This window comes from Erpetoichthys calabaricus, chromosome 7 (assembly GCF_900747795.2).
Source record: "Erpetoichthys calabaricus chromosome 7, fErpCal1.3, whole genome shotgun sequence".
Taxonomy (NCBI): Eukaryota; Metazoa; Chordata; class Cladistia; order Polypteriformes; family Polypteridae; genus Erpetoichthys; species Erpetoichthys calabaricus.
In genome coordinates this window covers 95,699,038-95,717,758 of record NC_041400.2, presented here as the reverse complement: position 1 = coordinate 95,717,758, position 18,721 = coordinate 95,699,038, and the positions used below count along the sequence as shown (strand labels likewise).

General features: G+C 35.2%; 1 protein-coding gene across 1 annotated transcript in view; it reads right to left on the bottom strand.

Moving 5' to 3' along the window:
* Window positions 1–4,188: 4,188 nt before the first annotated feature.
* Window positions 4,189–18,721, bottom strand: part of gstcd (glutathione S-transferase, C-terminal domain containing) — a 110,976-nt gene continuing 96,443 nt past the window's right edge. The window contains exons 9-12 of the mRNA XM_028805190.2: window positions 10,594–10,727; window positions 9,306–9,336; window positions 7,549–7,618; window positions 4,189–4,673 (exon numbers count right to left, since the gene is read on the bottom strand). Coding sequence (XP_028661023.2) covers window positions 4,528–4,673; window positions 7,549–7,618; window positions 9,306–9,336; window positions 10,594–10,727 — 381 coding nt within the window. The 3' untranslated portion in view covers window positions 4,189–4,527. The remainder of the gene's footprint in view (window positions 4,674–7,548; window positions 7,619–9,305; window positions 9,337–10,593; window positions 10,728–18,721) is intronic.

Sequence of the window (18,721 nt, the reverse complement as noted above, 5' to 3'; positions counted from 1 at the left end):
CGCTGTATGCGGCGTGTAAAACAGTTTGTTTGCCGCAGATGTGAATTGCTGTATGCAGTGTGTAAAATAGTTTGCGAGGGGTATCCCATGGTCTTAGAGTTGGTGGGCAGGTCTCTGTTAGTTGCTCTTGCAAGCGGGCACATGACCAGGCAGTGTATGCTTCGAGAGCAAGGGTGGACGCAACAGCACCATCTAAGAAGAATCATATTTGTCGCGGATGTGAATCGCTGTATGCAGCGTGTAAAACAGTTTGCAAGGGGTATCCCATGGTCTTAGCAGTGTCTATGCTTCGATGTGAATCACTGTATGCAGTGTGTAAAACGCTGTATTGTATGTTGCCCTCTCCAGAGTAACATCTTTTCATTCACCTACAGTCGTATCCTCAAAACCAACCCCATTTGGACAACTGTGTCTTTCAGGAAGTGTTCACCCAACAATACATAATTATGCGGCGTATGCTACGCCACGGGTTGGCTAGTAGGGTTATAAAAAGGATGAATATATAGAAGGTGCTATAATGTATGCCAGCAGAAATTTAGATACATTATAGCTATATCCTACACTACTAACTATGTTGCTCTGCAACTTAAATAACTTTACATTTAATAAGATAGAAAATCTATTGAGTACTGCTCAGAAGTCAAACTATATTAAACAATAAGCTGTAACTTCTGTGGCAAAAGATTTTATTCAAACTTTCTGTTCCAAAAGTTAAAGGGGCAATTTGCAGTTATCTTAGCCCCTGCTATAAACAAAAAAAGGGGTTTCTTCACTCTTCACATATTAATTACAGTTCACCATGCAGCATGTAGAATTACATGTTAGTTTCTAAAGTGCTGTTACTACAGGATAACAATAGTTAGTGTTAAAAATGTTATTGAAAATTTAGTACATTTTTCCTTGGAAGAGAATCCTTACTTAAACGTGTGCTTTGCCTGACACTGCAAGAAAAAATACAGTAAGTATTGTATTACTGTGCATCTTTCCTGTATGGTAAATTATAACACACCATGCAGTGTAGCTTTCTAGTCATTCCAGTGACTGCTGCTCAGATACAGATACAGTAACTGACAACGCAAAAGAAACACCCAAGTTAAATAAGCAATACAAATTATATTAAAAGAAGGTGAGGATATTCAAATGATTAACCAGTTACATCATGAATCAAAATTCTGGCCAGAACCAATTTTTCATATTATTTGCTACTTTGCATCAAAGAAGACATCTCAGAAACTGGGTTGATTGTTGGGACACATTTGACAGGATTTTCAGTACCATAAAAATTTTCAGTATTTTCATGATATTCTTTCATGAACAGAGGCTAGGGCGTTGTTGGCAATGAAGTTTGGTGAAAAATACATCATCAGCTCAAGACAACTGGGATGAAAATGTCAACAGTGCACTGATTGTTGACGCAAGTGTCACACATGCATGATTAGGGGGAGCCGAAGGGTCCAACGGAACGCGAAAACACACCGGAGCAGGGTTTAAGGCAGCGTATTAATGCTTTTCTCTTTTCATCACTAGAAAAAAGGAAGAACAAAAACTCCCACACCTTGAATTTCACACCAGAAAACATTGCTCCATGTCATGAAGAAAATTCCGTGTTTTCATCCATCCAGCTCTGACAATGTCACTTCCCGTTGCCCTCCGATGACATCACCTCCATCACTTTCTAAAGACCTCAACCCTTCCTTCCTTCCACCTACTTCCGGTATTAAATCATATAAATTGCTCTGGTTGTACAAACTCATTTCTCAACTGTTTCTTTCATGAACTTGACCATTATTTCAGTGCATACTGAATTATTTTGGTACAACATTTGTCACACATGCATGATTAGGGAACAATTAAAGGGCCTGAATACATGTAATTCCACGCTGGACCAGGGGGTGGCGAAGTGCACTGATTTTCTCTCTCTCAATTCCTTGCAGACCAGTCTCGAGAAATCCCGCCCCTGGTTCTGGGGCAACCAACGATGTCATGTCTTGATGACATCACATCCTCTGCGAGCATTTAAAAGCCACCATCTTAAGATAATAGTCAGTTCTGTTTTGGATTCAGTCGTGTGAACATGTCTGTTCTATTTAATTAATATTGCAGCCGGGAAATATTATATGGGTGGCTGCCCCAAACCTTCCCAATGTCTCTTGGTCATTCTTGTTACATAGTACATAGGGACGGTTGATGGAAGCCTAATCTACAAGTCTATAGAGAATTTAATCTCCTAGAGATAGAGGTTATAGGTGAGTTGTGGTGCATAAACCTGTCTATTATAAAAAAAAATCTTGCAACTAGACGTGATCTTTTGAAGAGAGACACTTTCACGTCCTGTGAGACAAAAGGACAGGTGCTGTACAGGCTTTTAAATGTTCGAAGCGCCGCATGAAATACAGATCATGTGTCACGTCAGCAGCAGCAGCAAGTCGGCAGCTGATCGAGCAAAGAGGATTGTATCACCGTTTAAGAGGGGTTTCACGTCTCCTTAAAGTGCGTTCAGCCCACCTCTTTACAACAGTGCGTAGTGCTGGCGTTGTTGGTTGGAAAGGGGTAGGTGAGCGAAGTGCAGATCACGCGGCACAGCAGCGGCAGCAGCAGCAAGCCAGCAGTTGATCGAGCAAAGAGGAGATTAAAAAAAAAAAAAACTGCATTTGTTTCCCATTGTATCACTGTTTAAGAAGGGGTTTCGGAGGGGTGACCACGTCTCCTTGGGGTGCGTTCTGCCCCCCTCTTCACAACGGCGTGTAGTGCTGGCAGGGGGGAAGGGGCTGGCGAGCTAAGCGAGCAGGGGCGAAGCCCCCTAGTTTATCTAAAAAATGTACTTATGAGCATAAAGTGATATAAAGAACACAGAGCTGCTGATGTTTGGTAAAATGTGAGGGATTTTCGACCCTTTGCTAGATTTTTGCTATGTACCTGACTTTGACCCTATAGTCCAATAAGGTTGTTTGGGATAGAATTGAATGATTACCTTAGATTCAATAGATTATAGCTTCAATTGCATATTTATTTTGGCTTCAGCATTTGAATACAAAGCAACAGCTTTCAAAAGTATATTTAATGTTAAAGTAACAAACTGGAAGCTATCCATCCATTTCCTGTTGCACTTCAGTTCTGGGTAAATCTACAGTATCTCATGTAGGATCTAATCCTAGGAAGGTCAGCAGACAATTTCAGGACACTCTCGTGCATAAACCACTCTCACTCATAATGGGGCAATTTACAACTCCTAGTAAGCCTACTCTGTACATCTTCGGGATGTGAGGAAAAAACTTATGTAAAGAAGGGGAGAATATGCAGACTCCACATAGGCAGTGCCTGGACCTGGATTTAAGCTCAGGACTTTGGAGAGATGAGGCAAGAATGCTAATTACTATGTTGTCCCCAACTACAAGGAATCCAGAGTTTTTATTTGTATATTCTTTTAAAATTAGAACATTAGGACAATTTTGATGCTCACCAATCCCATTCACCTAGATTTTTCAAAATAACATCTATTCAAGATTTAAAAGTCTCTAAAGTCCTACTCTCTAACATAGTACTTTGTATATTAGTCCTTGTGTCAATGATTCCATTTTGGTAAGAAAAACTAACATTTGTGCAAAATTTGCCCTTAAGTTTCAAACAGTGTTCCTGTGTTCTTGTATTTTTGTAAAAGAATTTATTTTCAAATAACATCTGGGCTCCACCGTACTAATTCCCTTCATAATTTCAACACATCAATCATGTCACCTCTTAATCTCAATTTTCTTAAACTAATATGGTTCAACTTCTTCATCTCTCCTCATATCGCATACCTCCTGATCCCAGAATCAGGCTAGTCCCTCTTCTCCAAACTTTCTCTAGTGCTGCTATATCTTTTTTGTAATTTGAAGATCAAAACTGAACCCAGTACTCCAGTTAAAGCCTGACAAATGTTATTTAATTGATATAAATGATTAATTCAAAGCACATCAACTTGAAAACAGAAGTGAAGACTGACAGTTATAGTGTAGTCAAAAAAGTAAACATACGTATATGCAGTATGCATTATAATTTATATATTCCATAAAATGTCTGCATATACTTTCAAAGCTAATAAAGTCTAATTTTGTACATACACATTTGTATTGACTTAAATACCTTCTGAATTTATGGGTCATGCATCTCCTAAAATATAATTAAAAAAAAAAAAAAAGCTTCCATATCTTGAGGTGTAATTGTATTTCTGGAAGAAATAAAAATGTTCATTCGGTCCAAGCAAAATCATAAAAGGTAAAAACTCAGTTTGTTTTATTAAGTGAACATATTCTAAATGCTGAAATACAAAAGACACTGACAGTAACAAGAATGATATCAGTCCAATAAAGCAAAAAAAGATAAACTCAGAACTCTTTTCACTCCAGATGATATATAAAGTAGCAGTTCACAGTCTTGAAACAAGAAACAAAAAGGAAACCAACTAAAAGACTTAGAACTTTAGGATGATTTATACAGATATTTTGAACTACCAATTAAAAGTCTGTAGTAATATTTGAAGAACTCATCTTATCTGCAATTATTGGGAATACCAACTAACATATTATTCTTTGGAGAGCAACTCTCTGGTTCCATGGTTATGATTTTAACTGAATAGCCATTTTTCTCTGCAGCCCAGGCTCGATCCAGATCCACAAGGCCCATGCATTGTTTACCTACAAAGCATAAACAAAGGATATTCCTTAAGCCAAAATAATAATTTATCTGCATTTAAAATACAAAAACTGCTTTAATATTTAAAATTCAAAACTCTTTCAAAGTTATACAGGTACAGTTTTAAATCAAATGGTATGTAATGTATAAGTGTCCAATGTGGTAAAAATGGGAGATTATTCAGTGCTTCAAAGGAACAATATGATATGGATGAATGGTAAAATCCAGGCAGAAAGCAAAAACAAAGTAGCAGCATTTTAAAGAGATTATAAGCTAATCCTATAACAAACAGACATTATATACGTCAAAGAAAATGCCACACCGGCAAATTACAATTTCACTGTACTTTATAAGTATGACAAAAAAAGACTTGAGCACCAAATATGTGTTATAAAAATAAGGGGGTGAGCTTTTGTTAATCCATTTAAACTATGATATGATAGGTTAGTTGACATTATGTTTATATGAACAATGTAATACAAGTAACAATGTTTATAGTTCAAATTTTCTATACTAAATAAAAGCTGTTGTGTGTTGGTGATAGAAATAATGGTCCAGCCATCTATTTTGTTTACTCCACTTTGGTGCCATTCAGGGTTGGCAAGCATGAAAAACTGCCCTGACAGTATTGGTAATAAAATGCATTAATCTGCATGGGACGCAAATTCTTAGCTGATAAAAAATATTCACAGTAAGATAATGAACAATAGCAAGTTTAACACATTTCCACATTGTTACCAATTTTCATGTACTTAAACATTTTCCCTAAAGAGTCCCCTCATGCAGTGATGACTTTGCCATTTGGTTGCGCTGCTTAGAAATACTCAAAACTTTATGCTGAGTTTCTTCTGTGGGAGTCACCTTTAAACACAAAGAGGACTCCTTTACAGGAATTGGCAAAGCCAGTTGCTTTCCAATTTATCTACACTTGCAAGCAGACTGCAACAACAGTTCTACTGGCCCCTGAGACTTCTGTGGAAGGTTCAGCTATCACATAGATTGTCTACTTAGGTCCTCTACAAAAGGTGTATGCAGTGAGGATGAGGAGTATAATCTCTTAATAAATTAAACAAACGTTTTAAATATGGGAACTGCTAAATCTTTCCCACCAGTCATGAGGAACTGTTCCAGCCTTCCAGACAACATTAATCAAACAATGTTAAACATTGCTAATCAAAACACCCACACAATATCCAGTACTTTCAGCATTTCTGGTTGGATGTCACCCACCCCTCAGAACTGTGACTAAAGAACTTTATAATAACTGCAGTTATCTCCTCTACAGAGATGGACTTAACCTCAGTCAATGTTTTTGGCACAGTATTGGTATATCTACATGGTTTAGGAGTTGGTCCACTGGGTGCACCCTCCATCTGTGCCAGTATACTGGTCAGTGATGATCAGTTGACAGCTTACCACCTCTCTTTACTGTACTGTCCATAACAAACAGCCTCAGATTACATTATATGACAACAAAGTTGATTGTTGACCTTTGGCCCAAGGTAGTCTGGTATCAATTACACTTATGAGCAGCCTTGTTTTGTACAAGTTGTTCATTATGGGTAAAAACTTACACAAAAATCCAGTACCAGTTTACCACTTGATTCTAATCCAACAGACCATTTTTCCAATCATTCCCCTCCAGATATCCCCAGTATTAGTCCTGGAGCACTGAATATTTCTGGTTGGACTACTGAGTCAAGGGCAAAGGTACATTTTTGAGCACTGAATTCTCTCTTAAAAAAAACAAAAACAAAACCCACTGAATTCTCTAAAAATGTACAAATGGTCTAAACAGTGATTGGATCTATGAACACAAATGACATTTTCAGCTTTTTTATGTAACTCATGTGTGTCAGCTTTTTGGAAAATGCCAGATGGAGCAGAATTCACATGTGAAAGAGAAAGACTGAGAAACCACCATTGATTTAGAAGTTTTCTTCCAGAGCCTATGCAGTGCATAGAGGTAGGTGGTATTTTTCAACCTCCTAAATGAGAGCAGGCTCACTTCTCCACCAGAGCAGTTATATTCCATGCCCTACGAGCCAGCTTACATTGACAAGATCTAGTATGCCTAGGTCTACCTAGCTCCTGCCTTTCTCCACACTGTCACTGTACCTGATCATCACTCATTGCCTTGTTGGTGGCTCCACTTAGCCTTTTCAGGTTAAGTCTGACTGGGCTGCATAAGTCATCTGGCCACTAAGTGCTCACTAGCAAACACTACTCCCAGGCCTGGCTCCAAGAGCGAGTCCCGTATTCCTGCTCCAGACAATGTTGTCTTTGATTTAATTAGCACATTCACGAGTATTGCTCTTTGTTTGGCTCTGGGTAATCCTAGTAGGAACATATACCTTCAGACAATAGCTCTTGAGGCACACAAGCACGCTAAGGCTGTAATTCTAAGAACAAATGTTTGTAAAGGAGAAACAATTGTCCTTTTTGGATAGCAACAGACAAAAAAGCTAAAATGCACAGTCTTTTTTATTTCATAGTATATTAAATACAAACAAATAAGCACAATCAGAGTATATGTCTATGTATACCATACCAAACACAAATAATTGAAATCCTAAATACTTAGGGAGAAATGCCTTAAATATCACTCACCATTCCAAGAAAGTCTATGCCATCATATTTCTCCAGTTATTCCGAGACACACCATAACTAAATGCCACTTTTGGCTCAATACCATCACCTTTAGAATAAAGTTTTCCTTTAATGAAAGTCTGGATTCTTATAACCAAATAATCATTTAAAGCAAAATATTTTTACTTTATTTTATATGTAAATCTCCCATTTACATATTCTATTTTTAACTTAGTTTTCCTTTAAATAAAATTAAGATTCCTCCCCACCAAAAAATAAGAAACATGCCTATTAATCGTCGATCAGCGGTTAACTGGACAGCTGTCTGGTCTGCAAACCTACACAAGATCATGTGTTCCTAAGAGAGAAAAAAACATTTTACAGTCTGAGCTCTGAAAAAAGAAACTAATAAATGCAGCAACAAAAAAAAATCATTTTCAACAAGTTATTCAGCATTGTTAAGTGTAAAATTTACCATGTCTTTTCTAGTTGTGGTCTTGGGGGGTTACAGAACCTAACTTGTCAGGAACAGTTTGAAAGCAAGAAACGGAACCTGAAAGGAATTCTGGTTCATTACAGAAAACACCACCCAGATTCAATACTTAGTTTTCTAATGTTGTAATTCAGTATTTAGAATAAGTGTAGTTTATTAAAGCATACTATGGACATTTCCATTTTTTTAAACATAAAAGATTACTTTGTAAAACACTCTTTTCTTGGATGCATTCTTGTGTTTAGAAGAGGTTTTAATGGCAAGTTCTTATTATCACTTTTTTCACATGTTGAAATATTTTAGTCAGTTGACTGTTAAGTGTTTAAGGATACATGTTAGACAATTTTTTCAAACATTATATGTATATAACATTATATAACATTAAAACATGTAATGTCACTATTTGCTTATAGAATATTAACAATCTGATATTATAGTAATCAGAAAATACATTAAAAGCAATATTAACTCAATTTGATCACTCCAGTGGCTTTGCACATTCAATTCAATACACACTTCAGTTTAACTATATGTCAAGCTATCAGATAATTTCTCCACAGTTTCATAATTTTCTAAACAAGGAATAAAGCATAAATAATGCAGTAACTTTTTATAAATGCAGTTCTCATTGATGCTTCATACAAAAAAGTTATTACCTAAATATATAGTTTACAGTAATTGAATGTATGGGGGTGTACAGTGCCAGTCTTAGAAAGTTAATATTAATGGCAAATTCAGACAAGTGTTTGATTAATTAGAATAATCAGAATCAGAATACTTTATTAATCCCAAAGGAAATTACTTATGTTACAACTGTACAAATAGACAAAGGTACAAGTAACACAGAGACCAAATATAAAAAATAAGCATATAAAGTAAAATAGAATATAAATATTAATTACAACTACAATAAATTCTCATTCATTATGCTCTACAGGTACATGGTGAATTAAATATAATACTATAAATCTGAATCTCTTACAAAATCCCTAGTTTACTAAACAGAATAGCACACCAAGTAGGAAGTATTTCACATAATAATATTGCACATATAGGTGAAATATTGAACATTTTGAGAACAAAAAAAAAGTTAAAAGTTATTCAAATGAGAAACAACAGACAAGTTATTGCACATCTAAGTAGCTGAAAAAATGTTCTGGGACATCAATTAAGGATAGAGGGAACAACTTATCATGTGGATGAGTGACTGGAAGAAGAGTTACTTAGTCTGATGGTCATGGGGAGGGAGGATTTTCTGTGATGGTCAGTGGAGCACTTTATGCTAGTCAGCCTACTGCAAAAAACACTCCTCCGTCCAAACACAACACTATGAAGTGGGTGATCAGCATTTTCAGTAATAGACTGAAGTCTACACAACATTCTCCAATTTGCCAGTTTCTAAGTTGTCTATCACAGAGCCAGCCTTCTGAATAACCTGAAAACCTGATAACCTTTGTTTTGTATTTTTGTAAATTGTTCAGTGGTTTGCAACTGTTAGTATGAATAGTTTTTGATAAAAGAGTTTAAATATTATTTGCTGAAACAAACATACCTTATAGGATAAGACATCCATAAACTGCTGACTAAGGAAAAGACAACAAACTATTAGCATTTAAATTAAAACACAATTATATAATAAATAAATTATACTTGTATATAGGTTTACATATTTAATTATTTAACTTAACATAAAAAACAGGTTGATTCATGAACTTGCATATTGTATATTACATATATATATATATATATATATCATACATTCACACATACAGGCAGACAGCCGGGGCCCATGCCCAGCCAGGACACCCCTTCTGTACTTGGTCCGGGGAAACAGCCATGGGCCGCACAGTACCTCCCCTGTAATGCTGGGTGGCAGCCCCCTGGGTGACAGTGGTGCCTCAGATACCCGCAGGGCTCCCTGGGAGATGGAGTACTCCACAGCTCTGCTGGGATCTGGGGTGGCCGCCTGGGGACACTGCAGGGTTTCCTGAGCCTGTCTGGGAGCTTCTTCAGCTACACCCGGAAAAGCAACTGGAAACAGGTGATCAAGTACCTGAAGCACTTCCGGGTGGACTATAAAAGGAGCCAGCAGTCACTACTCATGGAGCCAGAGGGGCAGAGCTGCCTGGGAAGAGTGGAGGATCTTGGAATGAGACAAAGGAGTTTATTTTGTGTGGTTTGTGCTTAGTGCTGGGACTGTGTTGTGCCTGAGGGACACGGGGAAGACGTGGCCCCAGGTGAAGAAAAATAAAAAGTTTATTTATTTAACGTGTGCCTCCGGTGTCAGTCTGTGTCGGGTCAGCACTCATAGCGCTTTTTCTCACTATATAATATATATAATATATAATATATAATATATAATATATATATATATACACACACACATACTGTTTACAAAACTGCTTTATTGTCAGGGAAGCCATGGGCTATCCCAACTGTATTGCGTGCAGGATACTAACCATGAACAAAATATCATGCAGGACCCAATCATACACACACCACACTTGCACTCACATGGGGACAATTTAGAACCATCAATTATTGTATTGTATTTGTCTTGGAGGATGTAGGAAAAATAAAACAAGAAAACCAGTGCAGATAGAGGAGAAATCCACAAGGACAATCACAGGGTGCACGACTCAGACATAGGACATTGGATCTATACAGAAGCAGATTTACCCACCGCCCAAACTGGAGTACATATCATAGTAGATACTCCAGTTTTTAAGAACCCAAAAAAGATAAATAAAAGGAAAATACATTCTAGCAGACATTTTATTCAAACCAAACACATCTATTAAAATGTTTTACTTTTTTTTCTGTCGTTCTGCCATTTTTACCTCCTTGGAAAAGAGCACTTCACTGTGTTCTGTATGAATCCATAACAGCATGGACTGATGACAAAAGCAGCATTTGCTTTCATGCAGTGTTCAATGACCATATCTGTTGCTACTCCACAGGCATGAAGAGCAACCTGCAATGACAGTAAAAACACTGATGAATTATACCTCCTGAGCTTTGTATAAATCATTGAGTTTTACTCTGCTGGCCATACTCTCTTTTTCAGGGGTGGGGGTTGATTTGTTTTCAATCCTATTTTTGTAAAAATTGATCTATTTGTATGGAATGTTGTGTGATTTCAATAAAATCAATAAAATTAAAAAAAAAAAAAATAATTATCTGCCAACTGTGTAACTATACAAGCGAGGAGAAACAAACGCTTCTTGTAAATATAATTTCCAAGAATTCCCAAAATAATTCAAAAATTCAATCTCTATTTAGATATTAGTTATATCAAAATATTTATCAAAATGTTATACTTAGTAAACAAAAGATAAACTAAACCAGTTTTTAATTGGCCTGATGATGTTGTATTTAAAAATAGACTAACTGCACTTTTCTGTAAACAAAGGTGTGCACAGTTCATCAAGTAATTCATCAACTAAAGAATCTGGTGTTTTCAAACCAAACTTATATAATTTATGGCCTTTTAGGCAAGTATTTTTTTAGGCTTAAATGTTGGAATATGTTATACTTTTGTATTTCCAGGCCTAAACTTAGCTTATAAAATTTCTTTACCAAAATTATGCTAACAGTATACAGTATAACATTTCTCATTTCATCCCAAGAGTTACATGCCTTAAAAATCTATTTATCCATAAATCACCCAAATCATCTTACAAAATTTCATCATTAATTTATTCCTAATATTCAAGATATGCAGATTTCTGTTCCACAAAAGTGTGCAATTACATACAGTAAAAACTCTGCAATCTGTTGGTTCCCAAATGCGCAAAATAGAAGTGTTTTGAAAAAACACTAAAAACTGTAGAGCTGCTGTTCTCAGCAGCATGGAGTATATTTATAAAGAGGCCCTCATCCCTGAATGATGCCAGAAAGCTGTCACCCCTGTCCTCCAAACTGTAAGAACACTCGGTCAAAGCATAAAACAAAAATTCCTCAACTGTCCAAACACACCATGAGAAACATGTACAGTTATGTACAAGCCAAGGGCAAACAACATAAACACACCACTAGATACATTTTTGTATAAAGCATTCAATAAACAAATATACAGTATATTTCAAATTATATTTGTGATTGGATTTACAACTGATATTGAAAATTACATTTGTGTTTGTAATTGCAATTTAGAGATTATTATTTGATACTACCCATTATTGCCAACAATTTTAAGAATCAACTTAAAATGTCAGATTAAACTTGAACAATGATTTTGGGACTGTTTAAAGATTGGTACTTTTACTGCCGTACCAATAAGGGCCATGTCTTTGCTGTGCTAAGGTCTTAATGTCCTGCAGCAGAAAAGTAAGCACTGTCATGGTACAAGTACCTGGAGTCAGGAACTTGTAATACACATTGTGCTGTGTGCCTTATTTGGGATGATGATGATTATTATTGTTATGTTTGGTATATATTTTTATGAATATTTTTATTACATCATCACATCACCATTTTCTTTTATGTTTTTCTATGAGCCCTGCCCTTTTAGGCACTGATTTTAATAGGTGGGCCTTTGACAAAATGGTAAAAATTTAATATCATCATGCCACTGCTGCAAAAGATGGAGATGCAACCAGGGAGGCATCTGAACCTTAAGAAAAATCTCAAACATTACAGATTTAACCAAAGAACGGTTAGCTGCAGTGGGTTGGCACCCTGCCCGGGATTGGTTCCTGCCTTGTGCCCTGTGTTGGCTGTGACCCTGTGTTCGGATTCAGCGGGTTGGAAAATGGATGGTTGGACTGTTAGCCAAACATAACCTAAGACTTTGTTCTAAAGGCAAATATTGCTTTACATTTTTGGTTTTGGTTTTATAATGACTCTTGATTCCAGTTCTTGACCTTTGTCTGCTTTTCTGACTTTTTGAAAAACAACCATTCTCAGCCATTCAAATCAGTTATTTCTTTGTCTTGACAAACCCAGTTAAACATGCTGATGCAACACTGGTAAAAGCTTACTTCCATTGGGAAAGACTGGTCAGAAAAAGAAAGTAGTGGGGGTGAATGGGATAATGGATTATGATGTTACTGTGTAAGTGGTAAAGCAGTTATATACCTTCCTTAAAGGATGATTTTCTGTATCAGTGCAGCATTTATTCCTGTTCTATTACCAATATATTTAAACCAAGAAACACAAAGAATAGAAAAAAGAAATCAAGTTTGTTCTTTTACATGAAAGGAGGGTTTAATCTTATGGTTATGCTAGGACTAAATTGAAATAGAGGATGATTTAAGTACATAAATCTGTACTGAACGTGTGCAAGTCTATACTATAATAGTATAATAAAAGAAAAATAAATGCTCTGCATGATGGTTTGCTCTTCTCTTTTCTATACTACTATTTATGCTTGTCTAGCTATCTAGTATTACAAGCATCTTAATGTTTCCAACATTTTTATATTTTAGTGACAGACTACTACTATTATTTTATCTAGTTCAAGAAAGCATTCACCATTCTTGGAAGATAAATAATTAATGAAAATATCTCAGCTACAATTCTGTAGTTACTAATGATTCCTATGCAGCCCATACATTCATGCTGCTTTATACTCTAATAAATATCACAGGAAACAGTTAAAGTTATTATGGTCAATAAACACTTCAAAATTACACAGATTTCCCAAGATCAGGCAGCTGACACAACACTTTTCCACATATACTTTATGATATCATCTCTTTAACTTGCAATTACCAAGCTGTGAAAACTGATATTTTGATAGTGGTTTTCCAAGATTGATCCTTCAATTAAACATGAGCAAAAAAAAAACCAAAACAAAACACAACATACAAGAATACTATGGATGTAATGTACCAGTAATGGGAGATCAACGTAAGGTAGATTTCCTAAACAAAACAGGAAAATGAGTTCTTGTCATAACTTCAACATCTGTTACTTTTGTTCTGAAAAAGTCAGGGTACATGTGCAATATTATGAAGATATTCTTTATTACAGACCTGTGCATTTATTTCCATATAGTTTCTTATAAGATAGATCACAGTGCATCAGCACTACACAGGCATGCTATTTTCGTGATGTGACTGGGGTAACCAGACTGAAACATAGCTCTTAATATCATTATTTACTCTTCAGCTGAAATATGTGAACATAAAACATTTTAAACTCTAATTTTCTGCAAATCAGGAAACAAAGGATGGATGTCTGCTCACAAAAAACCATGTACTGTTTTAACAGTAAGACAAAATACTGGTATTGGTTGTGATTTCCACATTAAATTATCCCCACGACTTTGACACATGGCCATGTAATAAAATTTACGGATTGTACACTGGTAGTGTGGATCAGATGGAAAAATGTTATGCTTTACTGCAAGAACTAGGATAAACACGCTACAAATTAAAAAAAGGTCTGATAACCACTGGTAGGTCAAACTACTAAACAAAAATACAGATGAACTAATTTAAAAAGTGGCTATGATAAAGATGCTGTCCACTGAGCCAACATTATGCTTTTTATGCAGTTTTTACCCCTAAAGCCAGATCAAAAACACAAACAATTCTGAAAAATAGCCCACAAATGATCAATCTGCTGAAGTCTATATTTTGTCTTGGGAAAGAGATAAAAATAGAGCCAAGGTGTGGAAAATTACCCACCTAAAAACAATGCCTAAAGGAGATGCGCAGGCACTTAAATTCTTGGTTACATTTTTGCTTTTTTAGCTACAGTACAATATTTTCATAAACTTTGTAGAATGTCTTTTATTCCTGGTTGCAGGCTCAGTGTTATTTAAGTCTGAATAGTATATGTACTGTATATGTTATTCTGTAAATACTTGCAGTGCTGAATTAAAGAAAAAACTTTTCATGCAATATAAAAAGTAAGTTTGTAATTAATCTGGAATTGAAAAAATAAAATATAACATTCTCATTTGGGCAACCTTACATGAAAGACTTCACCATGGTTAAACAAAGACAGCTAAGTATCCTTGAACACCTAGCAACACTAATTTTGGTTAATTTATATTAACTGTAATTTTCTTCATAAGCAGGACATTTGAGCATCCTTGCCACATGAATTGAGATAGCTGTCAAAAGTAAGCAAAAAAGAGATATTAAAGTTATCTTTTAGAGGCACTAGTATTTAATGAATTTAATGACAGTGCAAGACAAACGGTTTACAACCAACATAAAAAGAAATTACCTTACAACAAAAATGCAACTGTTCGCATTCTTCCTTATGAAAGTAAAAAAATGTTTGTGTTTTATTTTTAAGTTTTTTTTTAAGAGTAACATTTCTAACTGATTTTTAGTAAGCAATAGTGCCTTTGGAGCTGTATTTTTACCATGTAAACCGAGGAGACTTAAATTTACATAGTGATTATTTTGACCTAAAATGTTCTCAAAACATAGAAAAGATTAAACATCAGCATCAGTTATACATATATACGCATATATACATATGTACATATGCACATTTTTTTTTTTTTTTTTATATATAAGAGTCCAAACCTGGTACATTTTTTCACAATAATATGAAACTTTATTACAAAACTTAATTTCATGAATAGCAGTGCCTCAAAGAAGGATCTCAAATAACATGTTTATTCCAAAGATATTTTTTATGTCTCCTCTTTTCCATTTTATGCATTGTGATCAACAGCTTGCCTGCCTTGCCGGCACCTGTGTCTGCCAGTCAGGAAAAACTGGTGACTCTCTGTTTGACTGCTTTATATAAGGAGAGACAGCACCTGATTCATTACCATGCTAATCATAGATCACAATACATGTACACTGCCAGTCACAAGTTTGGACACACCCAGAAATGGTCATATTTCTGATATAAATTTTTTTTATCAAGAAACCAATAAATTGATTTAAAAATAAAGCGAAGACATTACTAGTGTTGCTAATGGCTATTACTGCTTAAATGACTGATTTTTATTTATTATTCATGTATGACGGCAAAGCCTCATTTTCAGCAGCCATTCCTTCAGTGTCCTAATGGTAAGCTCCCTTAGCTCATCCATAATTTGTCATGTTTAAATACTATTTGGGTAATAGATGAGCATTTGTAATCCTATTAGCACTGCTGAAACCTTTTACCCTGTTTGCTTGAGTTCTAAGGTGCTAGCATTCCTAAAGTTCAGTTCTAGGGTCAAAAATGGCCAAAATGAAGCAGCTTTCTTTAGAAACATTTCAGTCTAATGTTTCTTTTGGTAGAATAAAGGTTATTCCATGTCACATGCGAAGATTTTATACAAAGATGTCTATTACTGTCTTGAGAATAAGGCAAACTGTATCCAACCAAGATAAAAAAAGAAGGGGAAGGCCCAGATGCACATTAAACAATGATTAAGAGTCTAATTCAAATATGTTAAGTTTACATAAAGATGCCTATCTATGTTAAGTTTAAAACAGCTGCTCAATTTCATTAATTTCCCATTATTTGATTAAAAATATAAGCATCTCTAAACTGGGCAAACAGCATCACAGTAATGAAAATAATGGAATTGTTTAAAAAGTCTCACTTATTTCCCAGTTAGGCATATACTATATATGTTTTTATTTCCTATTTTCAAATCCTCAGAAAAGGTCTTGGGGATTTAAATACAATAGAAAGTTATATTTGCTGAACAGCATTTTAAACGGCAAGCAAAATTTTCTATTACCCAGTGATACTTTAAAAATTGTTGAAAAAGTTTAAAAAATGTATTCTAAGCATGTGTTTTTTATATTTATCTTATTTTCACACATCAGATTTGCCACAAACTGCCAGATATTTAAACTAAGAAGGACACTGCACTTTTCAAATTGTTCATAATTGGCATAGCTTACTGCAGTGCACATTAATATTAAAGTACTTGATTTATTCTTTAAAAATAAAAGGTAACTAAACAATAATTAAAAAAACAGGCAACTGCACTTTCAATGTTGAAGTACAATGGAAAAAAGGGATGTAAAGTCAATTATAATTTTTTCTCTGTATAATGTAAGATTATTTTTCCTTTACTTTTTAACTTTGTACTTTATTCATGCAGTTATTATTAAATACATTTAAATTATTAATTCAAATCAGAAGCAGGACTAGTGCAGTTATCAGCACCTAATGTAAGTGTATGCACTGATATATACAAAGAGCTTCCAACATTGAATGCTTTGCAACAGCACCCTGTAGAGTGATTGAGATGTTTTCTAATTTTAGATCTTGTCTTTAATGTAAAACTTTAGACAGAAAAGTATTCTTCCAGCTAATCAAGATAAGTAGGTGAGCTAGTGGAGTACCAAATGTTATCATGATAATCTGTTCATAGCACAATGATGATCCTTCTTCTGTTAACCCAGGGAGGGCTGTTAGAAAGGTAGCTTTTGAGAAGGCTTCAAAGGTGTTTGATAAATAGGAAAAGACAGTATGACATAAGCAAAGGAGATAACCAAAACATGTGACCTGGTGATGCTGGTGCTTGAAGGCATTTGTCACTTGTAGGATCTAATCCTTTGTAATTCTGTACAATGTATCTCTTGCAGATAAAAAATATTTTTTTTTTAGGAATTGTGTTATGTTGCTTCTAGTAATGCCTTTGACTTACATATAATGAAACAGTTGTAATTCATATACTATGAATACACATTACTGTCTTCTGGTTATTAGGGTGAACAGTACTTCAGACTTAATACATGGTCTGCACTGATATCACATTTTTAGTGTGGTCTGCATCATTGGATTTTTGCTGAATTGCACAACTTCAAGGAAACTGTAGCAGACTGATGTACATAAAAAGAGTCTGAGATACTTGACAGACTTGATACTTTTTATGGCAATCTACTAATGGATACTTGATATATTTGAGAAGCAGAGCCTAGACCATCCAATGGCCAAATGTAAAACAAAAAAATAGGATGGACAAGAACAGTTTCTCTGTTCTCTGTTCAATCTTTAAATAAATGCTGCTGAGTGTTTACAGTTGCTTAAATATTTATGTACGTAAGGAATACAGTGAAAGAAGTTATAAATTTTACTTGGTATATTTATCTTAACTGTGTTCATAATTTCAACCAATAACTATAAACTAATGCTGGACCAATTAAATAAATCTTGTTTAGTCAGAGCAAAAAGAACACTGAAATTTAATATGAAAAGTGTTTAAGGTGTTATTCTGAGTGGTCTGCTCAAGGACATCGACATTTTTTGTTTTAAGTTAGTTCAGTATTGCTTTTGCTGTATGTACTGGTTGATTGTCCTTTTGGAAAAAAAATTATTTCCAAGTTTCCAGTGCTCTTGTGATTTAAGTTATGTTTTCCTCCAGCATTTTTCTGTGTTTACCTCTATTAATGTTTCCTTCTGTGTGAATTTTGTAGTCCTTGCTGCAGCACAACATCCCCAAAATATCATTCTTTCATCATCATGCTTCATTCTTAGTATGAAGTGCTGTGTTAGAACTCAAGACCAAAAATGCCATTTTCATCTCATCATACAATAGACTCTCCCTTCAGATTTTTAGGTCTCTGAAATGCCTTTGGGCAAATTCCATGTAAGATGTGATTGGAGTTTATCAACAAAGGCTTTCTTCTTGCCATTCTTCCGCCTTTGTTTGTGTCATTGCTGCACAGTTTCTCTCATCACAACACAGACCTCTTGGTGACATCCTTTACTAAAGCTCTTCTTGCCCTGGCACTCAGTTTTGTAATACAGTTATTGATAGATTCACAGATGTATGGCATATTTTCTAACCTTTTAATGATGTGTTTAGAGGTTGTAATAGATGTGATAGATGGAATGGTATCCCAACTGGGATGGAGCGTCGACCTTTACCTGTTGGAAGGCCACTATGGAAGGACAGTGTGGATGGAGTTGCAACCCTGCTGGGATGGCTGCATGTTTTTATCTCAGTTAAGGAGAAAGATTAATAAATGGACTGGGGGAGTCTGTCCCCCAGAATGATAGATAGCTGTGTTCTTCTGGACTCCTGCAGAGCTGCATGGGACTTGT